Genomic DNA, 11961 nt, shown 5'->3' with positions numbered 1-11961 from the left:
CCGTGCTGCCCATGTTCTAAAATGCTGTGTATGTTGGGTCAATTAAAATGTTATCAAGTGATAGGAAATATCTTTATAATGATGTTGAGGTACAGACCAAGAATGATCCAATTTATGACAGACCAAGTTCCAGGGGTAAATGGCTAACTCCTATTATTGCACTGCATGAGGAGCCACCCTATCCTCACTTGACCTTCACACATGTTCAAGCAAAATCAGTAAACACTTAGTTGACTTTGCTCCCTTGTAATCAAATGGCATTTGACACCAATGACATCATTCAAAGATTAGGAATCCAGTTTTAGCTTTACATTGTGCAGTGCATTTACCCATTAAGTCAGTAGGGAAGAATCACTTACCAAGATACTGGCTTAATATTGCAACCATTACTGATCAAAGTTGTGATAATGACTAACTATAATCTGGCTCATATTATTCAATCCAGCAAATTAAAAACACTAATGGTATGTTACTGGAAGCTGCGGCACAGCATCAGCAAGAATGGAGGGTAATCACAGATGCTGTCTTGAAAGTTTTAAAAGATCTGACAAAGTAGCAAAAATAAAACATTGGTGCCAGTTATTTGTAATATGTCCAAAATTACAATTAGTGCTGAAAAGCAACAAAGTAATTTATGCTGTGCTAAACTTAATGTCAATGTCAGGAGGAAAATGCAAGAGTTGTATTGGTCAGGTATAGCACCAAATTCTTCAGGGAACACACCTTAACAGCTTTTCCATTTGGGACATCAAGCTATTTATATAGAAAGAAAATGAAGAACATGTTAGAAACTGTGTCTGCCATCTGCCCCATAGTACTTAATTTGAATGAGAAATACTTCACAGCAAATGGTCTCCCGTTCAGGGCTATATTTCTGACACTTCTAAAGTTGAACCATATAATATTTCACTACCTATTAACCCCTCTCCCTCCCAGGATCTAACCTTGCATTAGAGTTATGAATGGAATCCTAATTTCTTAGAAAGAAAATTCTCAAAAGTCCAAGAGATTGGTGAAATAAGAAAATTGAGAAGCATTGAAATCAATTTAAAAGTGAATAGATTAAAATACATTTGTTGAAATTCACTCCCCATAAGGACTAAGTATATTAATCAAAAATGTTTTTAAAAAATACAGATAAACATTAGATGTTAATGATGTGAGATTTAAACTGTAATATCTCATGGTATTACATACAACTGTTAATTACTAGTGAATACAAAAGTTGTGAATAAATTGTAAATCAAAAAACTCAAGATTTAGCAAGAAATGGTTAACATTGTGTGCAAAGGACAAATTTGCAGGACAACTTCACACTTCCAAACAGAACAATTCCTTTTGAAAGCTGTAATACTGGATTTATTATTCACTGATTGTGATAATCACATCACACAAGAAATACAGCAGTACAATTTTAAAGGTTCTTCTTTAAGCAAGTTATTTTATGTTTTGGATAGTAATTGTTGGAAATTGGACTGAGGCTAACCAAATTTAAACACACTGATTCCATAACAGAATTTCTATTATCTAAATAATTCCACCCGTCGCTGCCTTGTGACAGCTGAAAAAGGATAGCATTGCAACATAATGGAGTGGGGATTCTTTCCTCCCCACTTTTTTTTTTAAAGGAACAGTCCTAAACTCATCATAATTTTTAACAAACAGACCTAAGCTCATCCATAGCACCACATTTGGCACTTCAGGCGACACAATGTACTGCTGCCTGCCGAATGAGAAAAGCAGTTTAATCTGATGGATTTAGACTTCAGATAAAATATTGCTTATGGTAAAGCTATGCAGCATATCAGCATTTTTAACAGGTGACAAGAGAACAGAATATAATGAAACCAGGATGCCTAATACTGAATTGGTTTAATAATAAAGCTAAATTTCATTGTATTTTAAGTACATGTATTGTCCATTTGTAAACATTTACTTCACCAATAAAACCAAAAAAAACCCTTTCCAGGAGCCAGAATATGGTGTGTTTCTATTGCTACTAAGCAACTTAACTAGTGAATACCAATCATAATTTGGTTTCTCTAGACTTTTGCTTGTTCTACAGTACATGTCACTGCATATCATGGGTCACTTTTATTAAAAGCATTGTTACTACAGTTGGCAGCAATTTACATCTTATCTTACATGATAGCAGTTTTCAATTTTTTTAAAAAAACATCACAACAAAGGAAACATACATTTACAAAGTCATGTTTGTAAACTTCAATGCTAGTAGAACTGAGGTAATGCTGTTTAGCTTTGTGGCTAAAGTAACAAAGTCCTTTCTTTAGAGAAATGTACCTGAATTTTGTTTATAACAGTGCATTACAAGAAAAAAAATCATGAGACAATGCAAATCAACTGTAATTTAAGTCAGAAATTGTGGTCACCCTTTAGGCGTTTTATTGTCCAGATTTTTTTTAAAAAACATTCAACAGCTGCCAAGTTATTGCTGTGCCTCTGGGGTGAGACCTTCACACTATCGAGGGGATTGTCAGTGTGGACTCTATTTACAGTCAAATCTATAGGCATGATATGTTCTACAATGACTTTTGTCCATCTGTGCTCTTCACAGCAATGTTAAATATACATCTTCATTATTCCTTTATAAGCAGAAACTGCTTCGGTCACTAACAATCACATGCCATGATTGAAGTTTGCTGCGCATCACAAATTACCATTGGTGAAAAACGAAAAGCAGAGCATTTGTTTTAACTTCATTGCTTAAATTCTGACACAATTTTGAACTTGATATCGCTTCTAGGATAATAAATAATGCACTGCATAATACTTATGACCAAGACATCTTTGACATCTGCATAACATGACTTGGAACTTTGCTACACTATGTTACAGAGATAGCTTAAAAAACTATGTGTGGACATTTAATGAATATGTAAACAGTAGGACTACGACTTGAAGAGTTTTAAAACACTTAAGTAACTGGAAATGTAATTAATCCTCATCATCATCTTCTCCTTCAACTGAGTCCAACCCCGTCACCTGTGCCAATTCATCTTCCACAAGGGAGGAATCTGCTGGTTTACTAGGGCTTCCCATAGGATCACTGTCATCTGAATTGGCCTCCCCTTCAATAAAACTGTTGTCCTCAGTTTTGCCATCTGTCGTATCCTCCTTATCATCATTTGAGCCTATTGTGCTCTGTAGTCCAGCCAGTGTAGTATGAGGAAAACCAGACAAAGTCATTCCCAGACCAGGAGGAAGAAACATAGATGGGTAGAATAATCCCGGAGCCATAGTGGAAAGCAAGAATGGGTTGAAAGCAAGAGGGTTGTTAGATAGTCCAGTAGTGGCAGGAGCTGTGAAAGAACTTGAACTTGCATTATTAGAATCAACTGTAGATTCAGCATTGTTTATTTCCTTATCTTCATTTTCTTTATCATTTTCTTTATCATTTTCTGTTTTAGATGAAATGCCACTTTCTGTTTCGCTCGGGCCGGATGTTGCTGAGGAAGTACTAGCTGTAGCAGTCAAGGGGTTGTTTAACAAGCCTCCAAGTCCAAACATATTGGGCAGCCCTGCCATGCCTGGAAGCATCAGTGGTAGTAAAGAAGCTGGGTTTTTTGCATCTCCTCCTGTAGCAGCTGTAGCAAGACTTGAAGGGAAGCCCATCAATCCAGCTAACTGAAGACTTTGCAGGTTTTGTAAATTCTGCAGGCTCGCTAGGTCCATTCCAGCAAAGAGACTGTTCATCAGTAGTGGGTTTATTCCTGAGGCTGAAGCAGCAGCCGCGGCCGCAGCAGCTTTGGCAATCTCACTTTTAGGCCTTCTCCCTCTTCTACTTGCACCCTCCTCTCTAACAACAGGTCCAGTGAGAACACGGTCAAACATGGACTCTGGTAGAAAACCCTGAAAAAAGATAATCTGTGTCATCGTAATGAATCTGAACGTGCACCAAATACACTCAAATCAAAACCCTGAAAAAAGATAATCTGTGTCATCATAACGAATCTGAACGTGCACCAAATACACTCAAATCAAAACACTAGAGCAATCAATAAATGCCTCTTTCCAACATATTTCAATATATACTGAGTTGATCAACAAACACTATTTAAATTTTTTTTAGAGTACCCAATTATTTTAATTTTCCAATTAAGGGGCAATTTAGCATGGGCAATCCACCTAACCTGCACATTTTTGGGTTGTGGGCGTGAAACCCACACAGACACGGGGAGAATGTGCAAACTCCACATGGACATCAACAAACACTATTAACAGCACAAGTAATAAAAACTAAAATCCAGAAATATTCATGTATTATAATAGCTTCTCTGCCAGAATTTTATGAACCACATTGTACAGTTTTGCAATTCAAATTTACACCATTATCAAAAAAACATCGTTTTGAATTATTGAGATTTGCATTTTAATGAATTTTAGCAAATCAACTGTGGTGTGCTACAGTATGGTTCACAAAAAGTAAAGTAGTCACTTGATATAACCTGAATTGATCCAGTATAAAAGCTGGGTTTACTCACTAAATAATTAATCTTTGCTGAATGAATACTGAAACAAAACTCCATTCCCAAGTCAAAAGACATTTTTAAAAAGAAATTTAGAGTACCCAATTATTTGTTTTCCCAATTAAGGGGCAATTTAGCGTGGCCAATCCACCTACCTGCACATCTTTGGGTAAAACGCACATAGACATGGGGAGAATATACAAACTCCACACAGACAGTGACCCGGGGCCTTGATTGAACCCGGGTCCTCAGCACTTTAGGCAGCAATGCTAATCACTGTGCCACTGTACCATCCTAGTGTAAATATTTTACAATAAATTTTATATAGTCTGAGTGAATGCATTCATTTTATTTTGCAGAGACTGATTCATGACAAGAATAGCAACACTTACAGACTGTTTGACCACATCAGCCCAATCAGGTGCAACAGCAAACTCAGGATTTTCTTCAAGCCATCCAGGCAGATCTTTCATTGGTGGGGCCATGGCACCACCCATCTAACAAATTTGGGAAAACATAGTATTAATGCCTCTGCCCATGTACAACTTTGGTTTCCACTTTATTACCCAAAACCCGAATGCACATTTTCTTTATATAGCTTCCTTTGTTGAAAAATACTTGTCTTAGGAATCCACGAAGAAAACATTAACCATTGTAAAACGAAAGCTTAACATATTTCCAGTGGTAGTTGGTTAAAGTTTGAATACAAGCTGCCATTTTTCAAAACTAATGATCATTACTACACACAATGCAAAGAAATTAGATGATCAATTATGGAAAAAAGGAAGAAATATGCACAATAATTTCCAACAGCTCCACCATGTGGATTACCATAATGCGACAATTGCCCCCCCCCCCACAAAAATTGTTATTGAATCAATTTAAAATGCTTGATCAGCAACTTTAGAATTTCAATTTCAAAGACAAGACATTTTCATTAGTGTTTTTATTAAATAAGGCAGTTTACAAAATTAATTTGGCCAAATAAAGATTATGTTGCTCAATAGGTTTTACAGGCGGCACGGTGGTAAGCACTGCTACTTCATGGCACCGAGGTCCCGGGTTCGATCCCGGCCCCGGGTCACTCTCCGTGTGGAGTTTGCACATTCTACCCGTGTCTGCGTGGGCCTCACTCCCACAACCCAAAGATGTGCAGGCTTGATGGATCGGCCACGCTAAATTGCCCGTTAATTGGAAAAAAAAGAATTGGGCCCTTAAAATTTTTTAAAAAGTTCAATAAGTTTTATGAAAGTCAAAGATGTATAAATGACAAACACAACATTTTTTTTAAGACAAAATTAATCAGCTAGACAACTGTACAGTTAAGCCAAATAAATCTAAAACAAAAAAAAACAATTGCAGTGAAATATCCAAATAAATGCAAGTTGGGAACAAATTACTTTCCATTATGAATATTACAAGATTTCCATAAAATCATTCTGAGAAAATTCCATGTTAGGCTTGGCTTTTAAATGTAAAGTTATGTTTATTCTTTATTTACAAGAGGTTTAAACTTATTGGTTTAATTCAATTTACATTTACACCTGCTAATTGACAAATCAAATAACCAATAATTAGGAATACCTTGCCAAATTGGTTCCGTTAGTAGGGAGTCAAAATGTTATCTGATTTAGCTTTATTCCAGAATTTGAGCAGTGTTATATTAGGAGTATGCTGCATTCTCACAAGTGCAGCCAAAAGGATTGGAAAGATCTGACGACACTATTCAATGAACAGTAGAGTCCCTCTAGGATCCAGCCAACATGTCTCCCTCAACAAAAAAATTAGTAACTGGCCACTGATCCCATTGCTGTTTGTGGGATCCTGCTTTGTATAAAATAGCTGTCACGTTGATCAGAATCATAGACTGGATAAACCTCAGAAAGAAGCCATTCAGCCCATTGTGTCTGTGCTAACTCAGAGCAACTCACCTAAAACTACTCCCCCTCTTTTCCTAGAAACCCTGACAATTTTTTTCTCTTCACACACAAGTCACTGCACTTCAAAAGTAATGCTCCTTCCTCAGGTGAATGAAGAGCTAAGTTCCGGAAATGGAACTTACCTCTTCATTCACCTGAGGAAGGAGCAGTGCTCCGAAAGCTAGTGATTTGAAACAAACCTTTTGGACTTTAACCTGGTGTTCTTACTGTGCTTTGTATCATTAGATACAAAGAACTTTTGGGAAATTTAGTAATAACTCATCTCCCACTATACATATGGCTGGCTTAAGATATTAGCACATCGGCTTTTATACTAATCGCTGTGCTAATTATCATTAAACTTCAATGCAGTATAAAAGGGGAGCTAATTTCAGTGTTGACACAAAGGATAAATTGGCTAAAGTGATGAGTTCTTGCCAATCAGATTACCAATTCTCTCTCATTGCATACCTTTTTCCCATTTCTTTTATTGACAACTGGTACTCTTTCATCTCCTGTCAAAGTGTTCACATCCAGTTTGTTAGGATTTCTACAGCGATGCCGTTTCTGTTTAGGTTTTTGAAATGGGGTTAACAGCACCTCTCCACTCTTCTGTGAAAGGAAAAAAAGGGTAAAAATTTAACTTGTTTCATCTAGGTAATACACATTAAAACAATGCATTCACAATTCTGAATATATATTTGTATGACTGGAATTCCTACCAATATACAAAGCAGTTTTAAATTTAAAAAAAATGTCATATACTTACAGATGAGATATCCATAATCAACGCATTTTAATGGAAGCTCTGTTCTGTTGAATCATACAGATTTGGGCATTGCATAAAAATATACATTTTAATAGCTGTGTGAGGGGGGGAAAAAATCATGCTTTTGTACTTTGTTCCAAATGAACTATTTCCACAAATTATATGGCCAATATTCCAACTACCATATTCACAACTCGTCGCTGTGCAGTCATATGTTTTCGATTCCACTCTTGCTCGAAATCCAAGTTCTGATGCTTGTTTAGTTAAGATAAAGCAAATGAAATGAAATGAAAATCGCTTATTGTCACAAGTAGGCTTCAAATGAAGTTACTGTGAAAAGCCCCTAGTCACCACATTCCGGTGCCTGTTCGGGGAGGCTGGTACAGGAATTGAACTGTGCTGCTGGCCTGCCTTGGTCTGCTTTCAAAGCCAGCTCTTTACCCATGTGCTACACCAAGATGCAAAAAAAATGTGAGCTACACAATACAGAAAGGTTCAAAGTGATCTCCAACGTAGAGATGGAGGAGCTGTGTTGGGATTGGGAAAAATTATAATTTAATTTATTCTTTCACAGATGTAGGTGTCACAGGCCAGACCAGCATTTATTTCCCATCCCCAATTGCCCTTGAGTTGATGGTGGTGGTGTGTTTTCTTGATCCGCTGCAGTCCATGTGGTGTAGGAAGAGAGTTTCAGGGTTTTGACTCAGTGACAATGAAGAAATGGCGATAAAGTTACAAACTAGGATGGTGTGAGATCTGAAGGGGAACCTGCAAGCCCCAACCTGCACCACCTGCCAGCATCCATACCGGCCGTCACGTCCGGGTGCCTTGGCTACGAAGGCCACCAGCTACCCACTCTTGTGCTGCATGCGTCCGACTGCTTAACAATGTGCATTTTCTGTCTCCCCACCACCTTCCCGCAGGAGAAGGCAGCGCACAATCGCCGACAGAGGGAGAAAACCAGAAGGGAAATACCAGACCCGAGATCCCTCCCCGCAGCTCAGCTGAGCAGAGGGCACTGGACCTGATCGGTGGGTCCAGGGAGAGGACGGTCACCTAGGCAGAGGTCAGCATCGGATGAGCAAGTGAGATCCTGCTGCATTGCAGTTCCCCATGGCAGTGTGTCACCACATCCACAACACCCCCCTCCGAACCACACTGTCCCTTCTACCACCACACCGCCCACAACACTGTCCCCACCACCGCAACCCACTGTCCAATCATGCTGTATCTTGTCCTGTATCTTACAGGATCACCTAGTGATGCGGCGGGCCCTTTTGGTGCCCCCTTCTCCGACCCCAACCACAACCACAACCACAGGAGGAGAGCAGCAGGAGAAGGACATGGAAAGGAGCCCTCGACTCTCAGCCCAAGACACCATGGAGCACCAGTCCGGTGACGACACTGACTTCCCGACATAGCCGTCTCCAACATCCTCTACCATCCCAGAGACACTCACCTCAGTTGGGCAATTTAGTGAAGAGGCTCCTGAGGCACTATCTGGTGTGCACCACAGATGTGTTGTGGCACAGCAGGTAGAGGTAGGAACCCCCGAGGGGGTGGCCCAATCCCAGGGACTAGCTGCCGTCCAGATGGGTTTCGGGCTTCTGGAAAGGGCGGTAATGGAGATGCAGTCGCAGAGCCAGAGACTACATGAGGGTGTGCCAGCAACCATCCAGCGTCTGCAGGTGCAGCTAGAGGAGTCGTACTACCTGCAGGAGCAGGAGGTGGTGCTGACAATCCGTGCCGTCCGCGGTGGAGTCCTTGGGGCGAAGGTTTTGGCCATGGGTTAGGATGTCCAAGGCCTGGGGCAATCTGTGCAGGCGGTGGCAGAGGCCCAGGACAAGGCTGCCATATACCAGGGCCACCTGGACATTGCAGCAGCGCTCCAGAGCATGGCCCAGTCACAGCAGGCCATGGCTGAGGGAGGCATCGGCATTGACCGGGCACTGGCTGATGTGGCACAGACCAGATGGAGGTGGCACAATCACTGGCTGACATGGCACAGACCCAGCTGGTGGCATAGTCGCAGTGTGATGTGGCGCAGTCCCAGAGGGACGTGGCCCACTCCATGTTCGGGAACATTGAGACCCTGGTCGGGGTGGGCGTGGGCCTCCAGGACTAACAGTGGCAGGTGGCGGAGGAGCCTCAGGGGGTAGCTCCCCTCTCACCCCGTCCAATGGAATAGACCAGAGCCCATCGGGGACTCCGAGGGAGGAGTGGGTGCTGGGGCCCTCGTCGGTAACTCCCGCAAGGGAGGTGGCGGAACAGCACAGCACCTCGGACTCTCCCCTCCCCTCCAACCTTGGTGCACTGGGCAGAACAGGGCTGCGCCACACCCCTGGGACACCCAAGCAACTGCTGGGACCATTTAAAGATGGCTGCCAAAGGTGTCCAGGTCATCCGGCAGAATCACAGCAGACTGCCTCCACTCCTGATGTACTACCCGAGGGTCCACCTTTGTGTAGCCTTAGGGCCCGTAAGACCAGAAAGGTAGACACCAATTCAGTTGGCACGGGTGCAGAGCAGTTTAACGATAGGGGAGAGGGCACAAAGCTGTATATATTTGTTCATATTAAAACCTGTGCACAACGGTACACCGTGCCTCGGTGCTGTTATCATTCTCCATTCCATGGGCCAGACCCGCTGTTACAGCCAACCCCAGGGCCCGAAACCCCATAGTGAGGCAGGTGGGAATCACAGAGGGTGTTGCAGGGAGGGTGTCATGGGTGGGTGTGGCCTGTGGGACCGGGACTGTGGGACGGGATGATGTCCATGCTGTTGCCCAGGCTCCCTAGTCGGTGAGCCTGGGGGCGATTTACAGCGTCCCGCGCATATGTTGTGCGGCCTCCTGTGCCTGCCTGGGCACATGTCCTGCCCATCGTCGCCCTCCACTGCTTCTTCCTCGTCAGACAAGGCCTGGTGTTCAATCTCCTCCTCCAGCACGTTGCACCTCTGCTGCGCAATGTTGTGGAGAACGCAGCAGACCGCCATGATGTGGGAGGCTCTCCTAGTGCTATACTTGAGGGCCACTACAGAGTGGTCCAGGCACCTGAACCACATCTTCAGGATGCTTGATCATGCCCCTGGTCATTACATGGACACTGTTGTAGTGGGTCTCCATGTCAGTCTGTTGCCTCCGGATCGGCATCATCAGTCACAGCGGATAATCCCCATCACCCAGGAGCGCCTCAAAGAAGTCAGGAACCAAGTGTGCCAGGATGAAGGCATTGTGTACACTGCCCGGGTATCGGGTGCAGACGTGCATCTCAGTCACAAACCAGCTGCACATTCATCGAGTTCAACCCCTTTTGGTTTGGTCTGTGAAGACTGGCCTGTCATGGGCCAGTGTTTGTAGGATGACATGCATCCTGTCAATCACCCCTTGCACTCGGGGCATTTCGGCAATGGCTGCGAACCCTGCTGCCCGGACATCCTGGTAGGCTTGGCCACATTGAATTTGATGTATTGTGGCAAATAGGGCATCAGTGACTGTGCGGATGCACCGTGGTTGAGAGATTCTGGACTGGTCCCCATTAGACGCATGGAAGGACCCCATGGCGTAAAAGTTCAGGGCGGCCATCACCGTGACGGCCACCAGCAGTGCAAGGCATGCCATGATCTGGCAGATATGTCACACTGTCCCCTTTCTCAGTCTGAGTCTGTGACAGCATGCCTGGTTCAGCAGGTTCTCTGCTGACTGGCGCTGCCGATACACACAAGGCCTCATGCACCTCCTTCCCACCTCCTCAGCCTGTTGGACGGTCATCTCTCTGTCCTGACTGGCTGCCTGCTGTACCTTCAGAGCAGGCTCCACTGCTGCAAGGTCCTCCTCGAGCAGCTCCAGCTTGTACAGCCGCAGTCCAGCCCCCAGGGTTGCGGCTACTCAGATGAAGGCCATCATTCCTGGTTGAACTCCGAAGTCCATGGTCGGCAGGGGGTGAAAGTCAGACACATTAGCATGGGGTGTAAACCTGTGCCCAAACAGGTTCATCAAGGTACACGGTAGCCCAAGTCTGCACTGCAGCCCCTGCCCCCGCATGTCCCCATACCCACCCATTTCCCCCGGCACCCTGCCCACTGTTGCCCGGCAACACAGGGGCCTCTGGCCTTGGCGCCTTTCGCTGCTGCAAGGTGTACCAGTGGCTGGAGCATGCTCTGTAGCCCCTGTCCTGCAGGAGCTACTGTGGTCGTTGCCCTTGGGTGGGCCACGTACTGCCCCGCCAGTGGATGGCGACCTGTTTGGTGAGGTGGGGGCTGGGGCACCAATACAGCCCGTCGCACTCTGCATAACCACGGGCCACAGTGGGCGGTAAGTAGGGTGCACAGCAAGGTAGCTGCCTTGCAGGCTGTGGTAAATGGCGCTCCATGTCTGGACACTCTGGTTGTGTGTGGGGGTGTGTGTGTGTGTGTGTGTGTGTGTGTGTGGGGGGGGTGTCATTCCGACCGCATGGCCCATCCCCTGGTCACCCTCACACAGCCAGCCCTGCCAGTGGTAGGATCGGCAGCCCATTGTCATGCCTCTGCATATCCTACCTCCCTCATCAGCCACGGCTCCTATTTCCCAATTTTTAAAACAAGTGAACCACACCGTCGCTAATTCCCCCGTGGCAGAGGGCCCGGGGAATCCTGGGTTATCCCTGCTAATAACATGCAAATAGTTTTTACTGTACGTGCGGAGTAGAGCGCTTTGGCACTACTGTCGAGGCACTGGGGCATGGCAATCTGGCGTGCGCTTGCCACGATTTTGGCTTCACGGCCGATTCTCCGCCAAATCGCCTTTCCC

At 44.2% G+C, this 11961-nt stretch overlaps 1 protein-coding gene across 4 annotated transcripts in view; it reads right to left on the bottom strand.

The window, feature by feature from the left end:
- Positions 1-1336: 1336 nt before the first annotated feature.
- chd7 (chromodomain helicase DNA binding protein 7) overlaps positions 1337-11961 on the bottom strand; it is a 322761-nt gene continuing 312136 nt past the window's right edge. For all 4 annotated transcript variants that reach the window (XM_038809440.1, XM_038809439.1, XM_038809438.1 and 1 more), the window contains 3 exons: positions 6878-7018; positions 4880-4984; positions 1337-3870 (listed from right to left, as the gene is read on the bottom strand). In XM_038809440.1, the coding sequence (XP_038665368.1) occupies positions 2956-3870; positions 4880-4984; positions 6878-7018 (1161 nt within the window). In that variant the 3' untranslated portion in view covers positions 1337-2955. The remainder of the gene's footprint in view (positions 3871-4879; positions 4985-6877; positions 7019-11961) is intronic.

This window comes from Scyliorhinus canicula, chromosome 10 (assembly GCF_902713615.1).
Source record: "Scyliorhinus canicula chromosome 10, sScyCan1.1, whole genome shotgun sequence".
Taxonomy (NCBI): Eukaryota; Metazoa; Chordata; class Chondrichthyes; order Carcharhiniformes; family Scyliorhinidae; genus Scyliorhinus; species Scyliorhinus canicula.
This window is presented reverse-complemented; position numbering and strand designations above follow the sequence as displayed.